At 47.0% G+C, this 19,144-nt stretch overlaps 1 protein-coding gene across 2 annotated transcripts in view; it reads right to left on the minus strand.

The window, feature by feature from the left end:
- Nucleotides 1-18,461, minus strand: part of HM13 (histocompatibility minor 13) — a 54,974-nt gene extending 36,513 nt beyond the window's left edge. Inside the window, exons 1-4 of one of the 2 annotated variants that reach the window (XM_082272412.1) lie at nt 18,183-18,459; nt 17,644-17,742; nt 6,046-6,128; nt 5,252-5,340 (exon numbers count right to left, since the gene is read on the minus strand). In XM_082272412.1, coding sequence (XP_082128538.1) covers nt 5,252-5,340; nt 6,046-6,128; nt 17,644-17,742; nt 18,183-18,362 — 451 coding nt within the window. In that variant the 5' untranslated portion in view covers nt 18,363-18,459. Of the gene's footprint in view, nt 1-5,251; nt 5,341-6,045; nt 6,129-17,643; nt 17,743-18,182 lie in introns of both variants that reach the window. The other variant, XM_082272411.1, reaches the window with a different exon arrangement.
- Between the last annotated feature and the right edge of the window lie 683 nt (nt 18,462-19,144).

Here is a 19,144-nt window from a genome sequence, read left to right on the forward strand (position 1 = left end):
GATGGAAAGGGGGAGAGAGAAGAGAGGAGAGGAGGGAAAGGGGGAGAGAGAAGAGAGGAGAGGAGAGGAGGGAAAGGGGGAGAGAGAAGAGAGGAGAGGAGAGGAGGGAAAGGGGGAGAGAGAAGAGAGGAGAGGAGAGGAGGGAAAGGGGGAGAGAGAAGAGAGGAGAGGAGAGGAGGGAAAGGGGGAGAGAGAAGAGAGGAGAGGAGAGGAGAGGAGAGGAGGGAAAGGGGGAGAGAGAAGAGAGGAGAGGAGAGGAGGGAAAGGGGGAGAGAGAAGAGAGGAGAGGAGAGGAGAGGAGAGGAGGGAAAGGGGGAGAGAGAAGAGAAGAGAGGAGAGGAGGGAAAGGGGGAGAGAGAAGAGAAGAGAGGAGAGGAGGGAAAGGGGGAGAGAGAAGAGAGGAGAGGAGAGGAGAGGAGGGAAAGGGGGAGAGAGAGGAGAGGAGAGGAGGGAAAGGGGGAGAGAGAAGAGAGGAGAGGAGAGGAGGGAAAGGGGGAGAGAGAAGAGAGGAGAGGAGAGGAGGGAAAGGGGAGAGAGAAGAGAGGAGAGGAGAGGAGAGGAGAGGAGGGAAAGGGGGAGAGAGAAGAGAAGAGAGGAGAGGAGGGAAAGGGGGAGAGAGAAGAGAGGAGGGAAAGGGGGAGAGAGAAGAGAGGAGAGGAGAGGAGGGAAAGGGGGAGAGAGAAGAGAGGAGAGGAGATGAGAGAGAGGAGAGGAGAGGAGATGAGAGAGAGGAGAGGAGAGGAGGGAAGGGGGAGAGAGAAGAGAGGAGAGGAGAGGAGGGAAAGGGAGAGAGAGAAGAGAGGAGAGGAGAGGAGGGAAAGGGAGAGAGAGAGAAGAGAGGAGAGGAGAGGAGAGGAGAGGAGGGAAAGGGAGAGAGAGAAGAGGAGGGAAAGGGGGAGAGAGAAGAGAGGAGAGGAGGGAAAGGGGGAGAGAGAAGAGAGGAGAGGAGGGAAAGGGGGAGAGAGAAGAGAGGAGAGGAGGGAAAGGGGGAGAGAGAAGAGAGGAGAGGAGAGGAGAGGAGAGGAGAGGAGGGAAAGGGGGAGAGAGAAGAGAAGAGAGGAGAGGAGGGAAAGGGGGAGAGAGAGAGAAGAGAGGAGAGGAGGGAAAGGGGGAGAGAGAAGAGAGGAGAGGAGAGGAGGAAAGGGGGAGAGAGAAGAGAGGAGAGGAGGGAAAGGGGGAGAGAGAAGAGAGGAGAGGAGAGGAGGGAAAGGGGGAGAGAGAAGAGAGGAGAGGAGAGGAGGAAAGGGAGAGAGAGAAGAGAGGAGAGGAGAGGAGGGAAAGGGAGAGAGAGAAGAGAGGAGAGGAGAGGAGGGAAAGGGAGAGAGAGAGAGAAGAGAGGAGAGGAGAGGAGAGGAGGAAAGGGAGAGAGAGAAGAGGAGGGAAAGGGGGAGAGAGAGAGAGGAGAGGAGGGAAAGGGGGAGAGAGAAGAGAGGAGAGGAGGGAAAGGGGGAGAGAGAAGAGAGGAGAGGAGGGAAAGGGGGAGAGAGAAGAGAGGAGAGGAGAGGAGGGAAAGGGGGAGAGAGAAGAGAAGAGAGGAGAGGAGGGAAAGGGGGAGAGAGAAGAGAAGAGAGGAGAGGAGGAAAGGGGGAGAGAGAAGAGAGGAGAGGAGAGGAGGGAAAGGGGAGAGAGAAGAGAGGAGAGGAGAGGAGGGAAAGGGGGAGAGAGAAGAGAGGAGAGGAGGGAAAGGGGGAGAGAGAAGAGAGGAGAGGAGGGAAAGGGGGAGAGAGAGAAGAGAGGAGAGGAGGGAAAGGGGGAGAGAGAAGAGAGGAGAGGAGGAAAGGGGGAGAGAGAAGAGAGGAGAGGAGAGGAGAGAAAGGGGGAGAGAGAAGAGAGGAGAGGAGAGGAGGAAAGGGGGAGAGAGAAGAGAAGAGAGGAGAGGAGGGAAAGGGGGAGAGAGAAGAGAGGAGGGAAAGGGGGAGAGAGAAGAGAGGAGAGGAGAGGAGGGAAAGGGGGAGAGAGAAGAGAGGAGGGAAAGGGGAGAGAGAAGAGAGGAGGGAAAGGGGAGAGAGAAGAGAGGAGAGGAGAGGAGGAAAGGAGAGAGAGAAGAGAGGAGAGGAGAGGAGAGGAGGGAAAGGGAGAGAGAGAGAAGAGAGGAGAGGAGAGGAGAGGAGGGAAAGGGAGAGAGAGAAGAGGAGGAAAGGGGGAGAGAGAAGAGAGGAGAGGAGGGAAAGGGGGAGAGAGAAGAGAGGAGAGGAGAGGAGGGAAAGGGAGAGAGAGAAGAGAGGAGAGGAGAGGAGAGGAGGGAAAGGGAGAGAGAGAAGAGAGGAGAGGAGAGGAGGGAAAGGGAGAGAGAGAGAGAAGAGAGGAGAGGAGAGGAGAGGAGGGAAAGGGAGAGAGAGAAGAGGAGGAAAGGGGGAGAGAGAAGAGAGGAGAGGAGAGGAGAGGAGGGAAAGGGGGAGAGAGAGAGAGGAGAGGAGAGGAGGGAAAGGGGGAGAGAGAGAAGAGAGGAGAGGAGAGGAGAGGAGGGAAAGGGGAGAGAGAAGAGAAGAGAGGAGAGGAGGGAAAGGGGGAGAGAGAAGAGAGGAGGGAAAGGGGGAGAGAGAAGAGAGGAGAGGAGAGGAGGGAAGGGGAGAGAGAGAGAGGGAAAGGGGGAGAGAGAAGAGAGGAGGGAAAGGGGGAGAGAGAAGAGAGGAGAGGAGAGGAGGGAAAGGGAGAGAGAGAAGAGAGGAGAGGAGAGGAGAGGAGGGAAAGGGAGAGAGAGAGAAGAGAGGAGAGGAGAGGAGAGGAGGGAAAGGGAGAGAGAAGAGGAGGAAAGGGGAGAGAGAAGAGAGGAGAGGAGGGAAAGGGGGAGAGAGAAGAGAGGAGAGGAGAGGAGGGAAAGGGAGAGAGAGAAGAGAGGAGAGGAGAGGAGAGGAGGGAAAGGGAGAGAGAGAAGAGAGGAGAGGAGAGGAGGGAAAGGGAGAGAGAGAGAGAAGAGAGGAGAGGAGAGGAGAGGAGGGAAGGGAGAGAGAGAAGAGGAGGAAAGGGGAGAGAGAAGAGAGGAGAGGAGAGGAGAGGAGGGAAAGGGGGAGAGAGAAGAGAGGAGAGGAGAGGAGGGAAAGGGGGAGAGAGAAGAGAGGAGAGGAGAGGAGAGGAGGGAAAGGGGGAGAGAGAGAGAAGAGAGGAGAGGAGGGAAAGGGGGAGAGAGAAGAGAGGAGGGAAAGGGGGAGAGAGAAGAGAGGAGAGGAGAGGAGGGAAAGGGGGAGAGAGAAGAGAGGAGGGAAAGGGGGAGAGAGAAGAGAGGAGAGGAGAGGAGGGAAAGGGAGAGAGAGAAGAGAGGAGAAGAGAGGAGAGGAGAGGAGAGGAGAGGAGAGGAGGGAAGGGAGAGAGAGAGAAGAGAGGAGAGGAGAGGAGAGGAGGGAAAGGGAGAGAGAGAAGAGGAGGAAAGGGGGAGAGAGAAGAGAGGAGAGGAGGGAAAGGGGGAGAGAGAAGAGAGAAGAGGAGGGAAAGGGGGAGAGAGAAGAGAGGAGAGGAGAGGAGGGAAAGGGAGAGAGAGAAGAGAGGAGAGGAGGGAAAGGGAGAGAGAGAGAGAGGAGAGGAGGGAAAGGGAGAGAGAGAGAGAAGAGAGGAGGGAAAGGGAGAGAGAGAGAGAAGAGAGGAGAGGAGAGGAGAGGAGGGAAAGGGAGAGAGAGAAGAGGAGGGAAAGGGGGAGAGAGAAGAGAGGAGAGGAGGGAAAGGGGGAGAGAGAAGAGAGGAGAGGAGAGGAGAGGAGGGAAAGGGGGAGAGAGAAGAGAGGAGAGGAGAGGAGGGAAAGGGGGAGAGAGAAGAGAGGAGAGGAGAGGAGAGGAGGGAAAGGGGGAGAGAGAAGAGAGGAGAGGAGAGGAGAGGAGGGAAAGGAGAAGAGAGAGAGAAGAGAGGAGAGGCGAGGAGAGGAGGGAAAGGCGAGGAGAGGAGGGAAAGGGAGAGAGAGAAGAGAGGAGGGGAGGGAAAGGGAGAGAGAGAAGAGAGGAGAGGAGGGAAAGGGAGAGAGAGAGAGAGAGAAGAGAGGAGAGGAGAGGAGAGGAGAGGAGGGAAAGGGAGAGAGAGAAGAGGAGGGAAAGGGGGAGAGAGAAGAGAGGAGAGGAGGAAAGGGGGAGAGAGAAGAGAGGAGAGGAGAGGAGAGGAGGGAAAGGGGGAGAGAGAAGAGAGGAGAGGAGAGGAGAGGAGGGAAAGGGGGAGAGAGAAGAGAGGAGAGGAGAGGAGAGGAGGGAAAGGGGAGAGAGAAGAGAGGAGAGGAGAGGAGAGGAGGGAAAGGGGGAGAGAGAAGAGAGCAGAGGAGAGGAGGGAAAGGGGGAGAGAGAAGAGAGGAGAGGAGAGGAGGGAAAGGGGGAGAGAGAAGAGAGAGAGAGGAAGGGGGAGAGAGAAGAGAGGAGAGGAGAGGAGGGAAAGGGGAGAGAGAGAGGAGAGGAGAGGAGGGAAAGGGGGAGAGAGAAGAGAGGAGAGGAGAGGAGAGGAGGGAAAGGGGGAGAGAGAGAGAGAGGAGAGGAGAGGAGAGGAGGAAAGGGAGAGAGAGAGAGAGAAGAGAGGAGAGGCGAGGAGAGGAGGGAAAGGGAGAGAGAGAAGAGAGGAGGGAGGGAAAGGGAGAGAGAGAGAGAGGAGAGGAGGGAAAGGGAGAGAGAGAAGAGAGGAGGGGAGGGAAGGGAGAGAGAGAAGAGAGGAGAGGAGGAAAGGAGAGAGAGGAGAGGAGGTAAAAGGGAGAGAGAGAGGAAAGAGGAGGGAAAGGGAGAGAGAGGAAGAGGGGAAAGGGAGAGAGAGGGGGAGAGGAGGGAAAGGGAGAGAGAGGGGGGGAGAGGAGGGAAAGGGAGAGAGAGGGGGGGAGAGGAGGGAAAGGGAGAGAGAGGGGGGGAGAGGAGGGAAAGGGAGAGAGAGGGGGGGAGAGGAGGGAAAGGGAGAGAGAGGGGGGAGAGGAGGGAAAGGGAGAGAGAGGGGGGAGAGGGGACGGGAGGGAAAGGGAGAGCGAGGGGAGAGGAGGGAAAGGGAGAGCGAGGGGAGAGGAGGGAAAGGGAGAGCGAGGGGAGAGGAGGGAAAGGGAGAGCGAGGGGAGAGGAGGGAAAGGGAGAGCGAGGGGAGAGGAGGGAAAGGGAGAGCGAGGGGAGAGGAGGGAAAGGGAGAGCGAGGGGAGAGGAGGGAAAGGGAGAGCGAGGGGAGAGGAGGGAAAGGGAGAGCGAGGGGAGAGGAGGGAAAGGGAGAGCGAGGGGAGAGGAGGGAAAGGGAGAGCGAGGGGAGAGGAGGGAAAGGGAGAGCGAGGGGAGAGGAGGGAAAGGGAGAGAGGTTTATCCAGTTAGTATCTCACCTTCCTTGCTCTCCCCGGAGCCCTGAGTGAAGAGCAGCTGATACTGTTTGTTGGGGAAGTTCTCCGGGAAGATCCTGTTCATGAATGGGCTGTAGAAGAAAATGAGAGACAATCAGTTGCTTGTGAAGAGAAATTCTGAGTCTTTTCTATGGGTTTTACCTTTTATGAAAAATAAATCAGCTTGCTGTATAGATTTTAAAAATCTCATCTCTATGTATGATTTGTAAATATATACTGCAAGTACCCCAAGAAGAGACATATCTGCTCATTACATACTCATTGCTCCAACACTTCATATTCCTGATATGTGGCTGCAGTACATTGTACTTGTATTAGAAAGTCTCCTGTTCTCTTTGTATTGCTTCCTTTATGTGAAATTCCTGCTGTTCCTGCTAGTCCCCTTGATTTCCTATTGAAAACTGACCACACTAAGCAGGAGAGCACACCGTAGTCAGTTCTCTAGCTATGACGGGAACTCTGGCTGCTCTCCTCCAATAATAAGACTTGTCCTGACACGCCCCCGCTTCACAGCCATTCACTGGGAAGATCAGGGTGCTGCTTCTCCTCCCACCAGCTCATATGCAGCTGAGAACAGAGATTATCATTCCTATTTTAAACTGAATGGGTTGTTTCGCCAGGGGAATCGATCGTATACAATCACTTTAATGCTTTGCAGCACTTTTCTGCTCTCTCTGATTGCAAGGCTATGAGTGAGACAACTCACTGAAAACAATGCACTGCCCATGAGGCGAATGTCTTATCTACCATATAAAGGGTCGGGCATGCTTCCTTACCTGATTGTGTGTGCCAGCGCCAAGACTCCCAGGATGAAGAAATACATTGATAGAAGAAGATTTATATACTCCTGTGAGAAGATCTGTGGAGAGAAAGAGTTTTAGAAGCTACGTTAAAATTTAATCAGTAAATTGATAATAAAATGATATATAAATACACACGCACACATATACATAATATATTATATATATATATATATATATATATATATATATAAAATACACACACACACACACACACACACACACACATACACACACAGTGAGGGGAAAAAAGTATTTGATCCCCTGCTGATTTTGTACATTTGCCCACTGACAAAGAAATGATCAGTCTATAATTTTAATGGTCGGTTTATTTTAACAGTGAGAAACAGAACAACAAAAATATCCAGAAAAGCGCATTTCAAAAAAGTTATAAAAATTGTTTTCCATTTTAATGAGTGAAATAAGTATTTGATCCCCTATCAATCAGCAAGATTTCTGGCTCCCAGGTTTCTTCTATACAGGTAACAAGCTAAGATTAGGAGCACCCTCTTAAGCCCCGGAGGATTTGGCTGCTCAAAGACCAGGGCCTATTTTGCGATTCGGCCCTGTGTGACTTTATCGGACAATTGCGCGGTCGTGCGACGCTGTACCCAAATGAAATTGACGTCCTTTATTTTCCACAAATAGAGCTTTCTTTTGGTGGCATTTGATCACCTGTGCGATTTTTACTTTTTGCGCTATAAACAAAAAAAAGAGCAACAATTTTGAAAAAAACAACAATTTAAATTTTCTACTTTGACTGTTAAAAAATATCGAAAATATTCAATTTTTGTCATATATTTAGGCCAAAATGTATTTAGCTACATGTCTTCGACAAAAAAATTCTCAATGAGCGTATTTTTATCCACTTTAAGACCGGAAGATTTTACCCCCTTCCTGACCAGACCATATTTTGCGATTTGGCACTGCGTTATTTTATTGGACAATTGCGCGGTTGTGCGACGCTGTACCCGAATGAAATTGACGTCCTTTTTTTCCCACAAACAGAGCTTTCTTTTGGTGGTATTTGATCACCTGTGCGATTTTTACTTTTTGCGCTATAAACAAGAAAAGAGCGTCAATTTTGAAAAAATAACAATATTTTTCACATTTTTTATATGAAATTCCCCCCAAAAAAATGTAAAAAAAAAAAAAAAATCAAAATTTTTTTACATTTTAGGCCAATTTGTTTTCTGCTACATATTTTTGGTAAAAAAAAAAAAAAATTGCAATAAGCGTATTTTGATTGGTTTGCGCAAAAGTTATTGTGTTTACTAAGGGAAAGATTGATGTCATTTTTATTGTTTTTTTTTTTTTTAACGAGTAATGGCGGCGATCTGCGATTTTTTTTGCGGGACTGCGACATTGCGGCGGACAGATCGGACCCCTGACAGACATTTTGACACTTTTGGGGTTACCAGTGACATTACTACAGTAATCAGTGCTAAAAATATGCACGGTTACTGTAAAAATGACACTGGCAGGGAAGGGGTTAACTTTATTAGTGATCAAGGAGTTAAGTGTGTCCCTAGAGGCGTGCTTCTAACTGTCAAGGGGCGTGGCTTGTGATGTAACCACAGAGACATACGATCCTACATAGCAGGATCGTATGATCTCTGCAGTTACATCAGGGAGAATGACAGGCGGCTTTGTTTACATCAGCCGTCTGCCTTTCTCCCTTTCCAGCGGGAGATCGCGAGTGGATGGCGGACATCGGAGCTGCCGGTCACTCGCACGGGGATCCCTGTGAACGAGCAGGGGCGGGAGTGCGACGGAAATGCGCGCTCGCCCCCCATTGGCTCGTGGGCGAGTGACGTATCCCTACGTCACTTTGCCCAGGAGGGGCTGACTGCCGCCGTATATATGTACTTGCGGCAGTCGGCAAGTGGTTAAAGGGAGTGCTCCTAATCTCAGTTTGTTACCTGTATAAAAGACGCCTGTCCACAGAAGCAATCAATCAATCCGATTCCAATCTCTCCACCATGGCCAAGACCAAAGAGCTGTCCAAGGATTTCAGGGACAAGATTGTAGACCTACACAAGGCTAGAATGGGCTACAAGACCATCGCCAAACAGCTTGGTGAGAGGGTGACAACAGTTGGTGCGATAACTCGCAAATGGAAGAAACACAAAATAACTGCCAATCTCCCTCGGTCTGGGGCTCCATGCAAGATCTCATTTCGTGGAGTTTCATTGATCATGAGAATGATGAGGAATCAGCCCAGACCTACATGGGAGTTGTCAATGATCCCAAGGAAGCTGGGACCATAGTCACCAAGAAAACAATTGGTAACACACTACACCGTGAAGGACTGAAATCCTGCAGTGCCCGCAAGGTCTCCCTGCTCAAGAAAGAACATGTACAGGCCCATCTGAAGTTTGAACATCTGAATGACTCAGAGGAGAACTGGGTGAAAGTGTTGTGGTCAGATGAAACCAAAATCGAGCTCTTTGGCATCAACTCAATTTGCCATGTTTGGAGGAGGAGGAATGCTGCCCATGACCCCAAGAACACCATCCCCGCCGTCAAACATGGAGGTGGAAACATTATGCTTTGGGGGTGTTTTTCTGCTAAGGGGACAGGACAACTTCACCGCATCAAAGACAATGGACGGGACCATGTACCATAAAATCTTGGGTGAGAACCCCCTTCCCTCAGCCAGGGCATTGAAGATGGGTCATAGATGGGTATTCCAGCATGACACTGACCCAAAACACACGGCCAAGACAACAAAGGAGTGGCTGAAGAAGAAGCACATTGAGGTTCTGGAGTGGCCTAGCCAGTCTCCAGACCTTAATCCCATAGAAAATATGTAGAGGGAGCTGAAGGTTAGAGTTACCAAACGTCAGTCTCAAAACCTTAATAACTTGGAAAGGATCTGCGGAGAGGAGTGGGACAAAATCCCTCCTGAGATGTGTGCAAACCTGGGGACCAACTACAAGAAACGTCTGATCTCTGTGCTTGCCAACAAGGGTTTCTCCACCAAATACTAATGCCCCATACACACGTGCAGATTATCTGAAGACTTTTGTCTGCAGACTTACCAAAACCATATAATATGAGGTCAAACCTAAACACTTTCAATTTGTATGCAATCTGGCAGGCCCTTGCACTACATAGAAAAGGTAAGTCTGCAGACAAAAGTCTGCAGATAATCTTATAGTGTGTATGGGGCATAAGTCATGTTTTGTGAAGGGTTCACATACTTATTTCACTCATTAAAATGCAAATCAATTTATAACTTTTTTAAATGTGTTTTTCTGGATATTTTTGTTGTTATTCTGTCTCTCACTGTTAAAATAAACCGACCATTAAAATTATAGACTGATCATTTCTTTGTCGGTGGGCAAAAGTAAAAAATCAGCAGGGGATCAAATACTTTTTTCCCCTCACTGTATGTATATACATTATCTCACAAAAGTGAGTACACCCCTCACATTTTTGTAAATATTTTATTCTATCTTTTCATGTGACAACACTGAAGAAATGACACTTTGCTACAATGTAAAGTAGTGAGTGTACAGCTTGTATAACAGTGTAAATTTGCTGTCCCCTCAAAATAACTCAACACACAGCCATTAATGTCTAAACCGCTGGCAACAAAAGTGAGTACACCCCTAAGTGAAAATCTCCAAATTGGGCCCAATTAGCCATTTTCCCTCCCCAGAGTCATGTGACTCGTTAGTGTTACAAGGTCTCAGGTGTGAATGGGGAGCAGGTGTGTTAAATTTGGTGTTATCACTCTCTCATACTGGTCACTGGAAGTTCAACATGGCACCTCATGGCAAATAACTCTCTGAGGATCTGAAAAAAATAATTGTTGCTCTACCTTGGCACCACAGATGTTTTGGAACTACATTTCCCATGATGCTCATGTACTCTGCTGTGTAGCTGAGCATCATGGGAAATGTAGTTCCAAAACATCTGGAGTGCCAAGGTTCGCCATCACTGGGCTAGGCTATAAGAAGATTGCCAAGACCCTGAAACTGAGCTGCGGCACTGTGGCCAAGACCATACAGCTGTTTACCAGGACAGGTTCCACTCGGAACAGGCTTCGCTATGGTCCACCAAAGCAGTTGACATGCTCAGCGTCATATCCAGAGGTTGTCTTTGGGAAATGGACAAAAATGTGAGGGGTGTACTCAGGTTTGTGAGAGTGTGTGTGTGTGTGTGTGTGTGTGTAAGTGTGTGTGTGTGTGTGTGTGTATTTATTTTTTTATTTTTTTTGGGGAGGGACAGCGCCAATGCAGTTTGTAACCTGGTGCGTTTCCATCAAACCAGCAAAATTAGAAAAGCACAGAGAGAGGGGGGTTGCTGCACCGAGAGTGTGTTTTATTGCTCTTTAAAGTGGAACCTCATTCCAAAAGTTAAGTCCTGATAGATCACTTCAGGCTGGCCACCCCTATAGCGAACAATAAAAAGTGCCTATACGGTTTAAATTCCAGTTATATACTGCCTCACCCTGCTCTGCACATGCTCTCCCATTTGGCACTATGCTGAAAATGTAGAGGCTGATCTGCTGACAGCCTAAAGTAGTGATGGCAAACCTTGACACCCCAGATGTTTTGGAACTACATTTCCCATGATGCTCATGCACTCTGCATTGAAATTGAGCATCATGGGAAATGAAGTTCCAAAACATCTGGGGTGTCAAGGTTCACCATCACGGGCCTAAAGATTTACTACTGCTCAGGGGCTCTGGGCTTCAGCAAAATGGCCGCCTTCGGCAAGAAGAAGCAAGAAAAACGCTGGAGTCAATATACAGCGCACACTAAATTTAGATGCATAATTAATGTGGAATGTATGTTCTTTGCTAAAGAACATTCTTTTTTTTATCTTGTTGTTACGGGTAAAGTTCCACTTTAAGAAGCAAAAGCATACAGCAACATTTTAGGCAACCCAGCCTTTTAGTACGCTAATTGCAATCAGATTAGTAATAAAGCTGAAGACCAAAAATGACACAAATAGGACTCTTGCATACGGGAGTAGAAAACGCTGCATTTTTTTTACTGATTTGAAAGAAGATGCATTGTTGTCTAAAGGCCCGTACACACGTAGCGATTGTCGGCCGTAAATATTTGGCCGCCGACCGATCGGCCGATTGCCGGCTTGTTAGTATGATGCTTTCCGACAACCGACTGCGACTTTTCGGCCGAACAGAATCGGGTGTGCAGGCATTAAAATTTTTGTTGGCCGACACCAGAACGGCCGATTGTTCGTCAGTCAGTACAGATTTCGGCCGACAAACAGCCGATTAGCAAGACTGGGCATGCTCAGAGAAGAAAAAACACACGGAAAGTTAACCATCACATGACATCACTTCTGCAGTCGGCCGACAAAATTCGTGTGCAGTCTTTAGCACTTTTCAACCAACAGGACAGCACCGGACAAAAGACGGCCGATCGTTCGGCCGACATTCGGTACGTGTGTACGGGGCTTTAGAGACAATGCACACAGCCAATAAAAGATCAGTAATACAGCGTTACATTTGATTGCAGTAATTTACTCGCATGCGCGCGTTTACCCGTCTAAAAGCCTTTTTATGCGAGTTTAAATTCGTATATTACAACCCCGGCAATGAAGAAGAATTTTACTCTTCTATACGCTTACGCACCTTTACTCAACATTACTCAGGTCTTTACATGCAGTTTTTTGTTTTTACTGACAGACTTTCTGTCAATAAGTTCCTGAGTAAACATCAGTAAAATATTACACCCGTGTGCAACTGGCCTTAGGATAGAAAGTAAAAAATGGTTTAAAAAAAAGACAAACTAACAACATCATTATCTGTCAGATGTAAATCATTATCTGTCAGGTGTAAAGGCTGAGTCAGGAGAAAAATGTCTACTTCAGATTCAAAGGGAGTCTGCAACACAAAGGAATAAAACAGTAAAATAAATATCATAGACACAAAGGAAGATCAAAGTCACCCTAGCGGCGACAAGATCTTTAAAGTGGAACTTTACTCTCCCAAATCCACATTCATTATTTGTATTCCTTATGCTGCTACCATCAGTAAATAGATAGGAAAGTAGATCATAAATGCTTGTTTTAAATTGATATATTGTATATATATATATATATATATATATATATATATATTTCTTAACCACTTAAGCCCCGGAGGATTTGGCTGCTCAAAGACCAGGGCCTATTTTGCGATTCGGCACTGCGTGACTTTAACGGACAATTGCGCAGTCGTGCGACGCTGTACCCAAATGAAATTGACGTCCTTTTTTTCCCACAAACAGAGCTTTCTTTTGGTGGTATTTGATCACCTGTGCGATTTTTATTTATTGCGCTATAAACAAAAAAAAGAGCAACAATTTTAAAAAAATAAAAATATTTTTCACGTTTTTTTTTATATGAAATTTCCCAAAAAAAAATGTAAAAATCAAAATTTAACATTTTAGGCCAATTTGTTTTCTGCTACATATTTTTGGTAAAAAAAAAAAAAAAATTACAATAAGCGTATTTTGATTGGTTTGCACAAAAGTTATTGCGTTTACTAAGGGAAAGATTTCTGTCATTTTTATTGTTTTTTTTTTTAACTAATAATGGCGGCAATCTGCGATTTTTTTTGCGGGACTGCAACATTGCGGCAGACAGATCGGACCCCTGACTAACATTTTTTACACTTTTGGGGATACCAGTGACATTACTACAGTAATCAGTGCTATACATATGCACTGTTACTGTAATAAATGACACTGGCAGGGAAGAGGTTAACTTTATTAGTGATCAAGGGGTTAAGTGTGTCCCTAGGGGCGCGATTCTAACTGTCAAGGGGCGTGGCTTGTGATGTAACCACAGAGACATACGATCCTACATAGCAGGACCGTATGATCTCTGCAGTTACACAGGGAGAATGACAGATGGCTTTGTTTACATCAGCCGCCTGCCTTTCTCCCTCTCCAGCGGGAGATCGCGAGTGGCCGGCGGACATCGGAGCCACCAGTCACACGCGCAGGGATGGCCGTGAACGAGCGGGAGCGCACCTCCGGCGGCGCGCACTCGCCTCCTACAGGCTCCTGGGCGAGCGATGTAGTACTATGTCGCTTTGCCAAGGAGGGGCTGACTGCCGCAGTAAATATACTGTGGGCGGTCGGCAAGCGGTTAAAGTGATTATAAAGTCTTAATTTTTTTTTTTCCTATAAAAATAAAAAACATAAACTTACCTGCTCTGCGTCAGTGGATTTGCACACAGTGTCCCGGATCCTCCTCTTCTTGGGTCCCTCTTCTGTGATCCTGGCCCCTCCCTCCTGTCGAGTGCCCCCCGCAGCTTGCTATGGGGGAACCCGAGCCGAGTCACAGCTCCGTGTTTCCATTCAGACACGGAACCCCGACTAATCCCCCTCTCTCTCCTGATTCGCTAGCTGACTTTGATTGACAGCAGCCGCCAACGGTGCAGCTGCTGTGTCTCAGCCAATCAGGAGGGAGAATCTCAGGAGGCTGAGACACAGGTGGACATCGCTGGACAAAGAGGGACCACAGGTAGGTATTAGGGGGGGCCTCAGGTAAGTATTAAGGGGGGACCTCAAGTATTAAGGGGGGACCTCAGGTAAGTATTAGGGGGGACCTCAAGTATTAGGGGGGGGACCTCAAGTATTAGGGGGGGGGACCTCAAGTATTAGGGGGGGGGACCTCAAGTATTAGGGGGGGGCCTCGGGTAAGTATTAGGGGGGGACCCCAGGTAAGTATTAAGGGGGGACCCCAGGTAAGTATTAAGGGGGGACCCCAGGTAAGTATTAAGGGGGGACCCCAGGTAAGTATTAGGGGGGGGCTGTTTCACACAGAAGGTTTTTTAATCTTGATGCATAGAATGCATTAGGATAAAAAACATTCTGACTTTACAACTCCTTTCAATTACTTCCTAGTTTCTTGCCTAGGCAAATAATGTCATAAGTCCCAAGATTCTTCGGGGGAGGGGGGGGTATTCTCAGATAAGCGCACCCTCCTGCCTGCATGTCTGAGCTAAAAAGGTAGATGGAATCATGGAAGTAAGCGCTGCATGAATCATCTGCCCTTACTCAGAATGGCCATTGCTAGGCTTTATTGTTCAAAAGCGATTTTTTAACAAACGAAAGCATGGAGTGGTGTAGGGAGTTAACTGACAGGGGTTACAACCCCCCCCCCCCCCCCAATACTCTACCCAAAATTAAAAAAAAAATAAATAAATTGCAAGATAAATTCTAAAGTCAATTTCTAGTTCATTTCAGAAGTCTCACTCCTGCAGTGGTAGTTTTTCAAGCATGAATGTCCTCTGTATGTTATTGATGTACAGTATATAAACTCTCTATACGCCAACTTACTGATCACATTTCAGAGTCTACAGGGAAAGTGATTTTATTAGTAATAAATAATAATAAGTAGCTCCAATTAAAAGGCTCGTACATTTATTTTTTATTTTTTATTTTTATTTTTATTATTTATTAGTATTTTCTTTATAATAAAAATTAATAATTTTTCTCTTAGTGACCACTTTATATTTATAGGATATAATAATTTTTAACAATTTTTAAAGATTTTTATAAATAATACATTCTGAGGAATATTTGATGTTTTAAAATCAATTGCTCATGTTAAAGATGAATTGCAATGGAGAAATACTTAGACTAATGATATAAAACATACTATAAATTAGGTAATCTAGTGGTATTAATATCCCATTGCTATTTATCATAAGATAATGTTAATTGTATAATATGTTTTTTAAATAAATTTAATGTGTACGTTGGTTACTGAATCGGTAACAGGAAATGAGGTGGTGGCATAAATGATCGCTTTATGGGTCTGATGGCATAAATAAAATAATATTATAGACATATATCTTTGCGGAATAGAAAATTGTCCACGGACGTAATGGCCAGTTTAGCCTTGTGGGGACACGCTTGGGATAAACATGGGCAGGAAGTAAACACTGAATTTGTTCCACCCCCCTTTCTGGCCGATTGGCTACAAGCGGAGCATGACAAGTATAAATGCGAGCCGCTTTACCGGAAGTGATGTCTTTGATAACGCCCACAAGGCGGGCGAAACGCGTCGACGCACTTCCGGGCAGTGGTACGCTACAGCGTCATTTCCTGTTAACCACCGTGAACCGCACGCCGGCAGCGGACACGGAAGAGAAGGACATCGCTGTATTTACCGATTAATGCCTAACTATACCTTACTTTTGTGAGTACCATTACTTTTTTAAAACTTATAATAAATATATTACGGGCTTCACGATGTTTGGCTTCTTTCCTTCTTTTTGATCACATCATTTGGGAGAGAGTGGAGAGGAGCTAATAAGGAGCCCATGGTAAAGGATTGCAGCCATCCATCCATCCGGACAAGGGAAACCTTTAGTCTCCGTGTGGCTGCCCTGACTTTCTAAACGGAATATTATATATATTTAAGGCTCATTTACATCCCAAATTTGGTGAGTGCATCCCCATAGGGGGACTTTCTTTGAAGAGCACTTGGGCACTTTATTTGGACTTTGAGCACTTTTTTGCACCATAAACTTCTTTGGAAGAATATAAATTTGGACTGCACCTTAAACACATTTTGCACTTTATTTAAAATTTGTGGACACTGGATTATATTTTTTTGTTGCACTTTATGAATTTTCTGATTTGTGCATACATTTAACCATATTCGTTGTAGTATTTTATGCATTCATGATTTTATAATTGAATTATACGCACTTAATTTTTAGTACAATTTTCATCACATCATACTTTATTTTTTTACTATTCAGCACTTATTTATAGATTTTACCTGCTAGCGCTGCCTATTTGTCTTTTAGTCTTCCCCGGTTTTTTACTTGGTGAGCAGCAGCTTCAGGTTAGATAGATACATATATAATTTTATAATTCACTAATATTTATTCATCACAGCGCGGGTATTAATTTATTGTTTTACAAATAAATAATAATAAGTAGCTCCAATTAAAAGGCTCGTACATAATACTATAAGAAAATTGGGCGAACATTTTGGTCCAAAGAATTTTCGTACGATTTTCGTATATTGTGTACAGAACTTTCTACAGACGATTCTGAATTTTCATACAAAAATTATCGAAGGGACAAACTCCTAAGGCTTCTTTCACACGGCCGCTCCGGATTTCTAATCTGCTGCGGGACTTTTTTTTTTTTTTTTTCACGGAGCGGATGACATTTGTGTCATCCGCTCCGTGTGTCCGCATATCAACCCATCCGTTTGCGGATGATATACGGACATAATGTAAGTCTATGGGCATTGCGGATGTCAGAGGATGACACCGCTGACATCCGATTTTCCTTCCTTTCCGTTTTTTGAACGGATGAAAAAAATAGGGTTCTGTTCCGTTCCAAAAAACGGAACAGAACTGAAAGGAAGGAAATCGGATGTCAGCGGATGGTATTCCGCTGACATCCGCAATGCCATAGACTTACATTATGTCCGCAAATCATCCGCAAAAAAAATAGGATGATTTGCGGACAAGCGGAGCGGCCGTGTGAAAGAGCCCTAAATTTTTCTCGTACTGGAAAAAAAAAACAATTTTCATTTAATGTGTATCGTTTTCATACGAGAAAAATCAGAAAAGAAAGACTGCGTGTGATCAGAAACAACAAAAAGCCTGTGTCCTATGAGAATTTTCCTTCATCAGTTCTGATTTGCTGTGAAACAACGAGGACAATCGGACGATCCTTTGCCCGATTTTCTTATAGTGTGACCCCACTTTGGTTTGTATCTTGTACAACCAATGATTACATTGTATCCCAAGGGTGTGATTTCTGCTGTGCAGCTCTCTATATATGAGAATTAGCTGGATAAAAGGCAGGCATGTCCAAACATTGCTGTATGCTTTTTCTTCCTAATCAGCAATAAAATGGGGGGGGGGGGGCAGCAACACCCCAGATACTCCAAGAGAGGGAGCACCAACACTATCTCAGATACACCAAGAAGGGGGGGGGGGCAAAAACATCTCAGATACACCAAGAAGGGGGGGGGGGTAAAAACATCTCAGATACACCAAGAGGGGGGGCAAAAATATCTCAGATACACCAAGGGGGGGGGGGGGAAACTTCTCAGATACACCAAGAAGGGGGGGGCAACAACATCTCAGATACACCAAGGGGGGGCAAAAACATCTTAGATACACCAAGGGGGGGGGGGGAACAAAAACATCTCAGATACACCAAGAGGGGGGGGGGGGCAAAAACATCTCAGATACACCAAGAGGGGGGGGGCAAAAACATCTCAGATACACCAAGAGGGGGGGGCAAAAACATCTCAGATACACCAAGGGTGGAGGCAACAACATCTCAGATACACCAAGGGGGGGGGGGGGCAACAACATCAAAGATACACCAAGGGGGCGCAACAACATCTCAGATACACCAAGGGGGGGGGGCAACAACATCTCAGATACACCAAGGGGGGGGGCAACAACATCTCAGATACACCAAAAGGGGGGGGGTCAAAAACAATACCCCAAATACTCCATGGGGGACAACAATGCCCCAGATTCTGAAAGAGGGGAGCAGCAACAATGACCCAGATACTCAAAGGGGGGGGGGAGGAGATCAACACCCCGGCACTCACCTTAAAGAAGATGTAAAGTCCAAAAAGGGTACAACTGGCGATGATGGGAAACCGAGCCGCATCCCGACTGGTGATCGTCTCCGGCATGTCAGAGCCATTCTGGGACAAACAGCATGGAGTCATCAATCAGAACTGATAATACATTGCTGGGTGTGTGCGATATAGAGAATGTACACAGAGGTGGTGATAGAGAATGTACACAGAGGTGATGATGATAGAGAATGTACACAGAGGTGATGATGATGATAGAGAATGTACACAGAGGTGATGGTGATAGAGAATGTACACAGAGGTGATGATGATAGAGAATGTACACAGAGGTGATGATGATGATAGAGAATGTACACAGAGGTGATGATAGAGAATGTACACAGAGGTGGTGATAGAGAATGTACACAGAGGTGATGATGATGATAGAGAATGTACACAGAGGTGATGATAGAGAATGTACACAGAGGTGATGATAGAGAATGTACACAGGGGTGATGATAGAGAATGTACACAGGGGTGATGATAGAGAATGTAGAGCGCCCTCTCACCTTCCCCCGGGCACAGGTGACACTCCTCATGGCCCCGAAGAAGATGGGGAGCAGAGCCATACCCAGCAGGCTGCCATAGGCCAGAGCGGTGCCCTCCGGAGAGCTGAGCAGCTTGGCAGTGCCATTCCCGGGCACCTCGGTGCTGTCGTTGTTTAGGGCGGAGGGCTCCAGCTCCGCCATGTCCGGCTTCTCGATGTGGTGATCACGGTTCGCCGGTAAGGACACGTTACCAATAGATACCGGAACTGACGTCAGATATGCGCGACTGGCTCCGCTCTCTTCCCTGGCAACTGACTCCAGCGTCACTAGGGGGCGGGGTAAGGTCCCTAGCAACGGGAAGCTGTACGGGTACCAGGCAGCAGTCAGAGCACATAGCACAGTGTACATAGGAGAGCTAGACTCCTCCCACTCCTCAGCACTACATCTCCTCTCCTTATCACTCCAGACTCTCCATCCCTCCTCCTCATCATCATCACTCCAGACTCTCCATCCCTCCTCCTCATCATCATCACTCCAGACTCTCCATCCCTCCTCCTCATCATCATCACTCCAGACTCTCCATCACTCCTCCTCATCATCATCACTCCAGACTCTCCATCACTCCTCCTCATCATCATCACTCCAGACTCTCCATCCCTCCTCCTCATCATCATCACTCCAGACTCTCCATCCGTCCTCCTCATCATCACTCCAGACTCTCCATCACTCCTCCTCATCATCATCACTCCAGACTCTCCATCCCTCCTCCTCATCATCACTCCAGACTCTCCATCCGTCCTCCTCCTCATCACTCCAGACTCTCCATCCGTCCTCCTCATCATCACTCCAGACTCTCCATCCCTCCTCCTTCTCATCACTCCAGACTCTCCATCCCTCCTCCTTCTCATCACTCCAGACTCTCCATCCCTCCTCCTCCTCATCACTCCAGACTCTCCATCCGTCCTCCTCCTCCTCATCACTCC

The sequence above is a fragment of the Pelophylax lessonae genome (assembly GCF_965119305.1).
Source record: "Pelophylax lessonae genome assembly, chromosome: 11".
Lineage (NCBI taxonomy): Eukaryota > Metazoa > Chordata > Amphibia > Anura > Ranidae > Pelophylax > Pelophylax lessonae.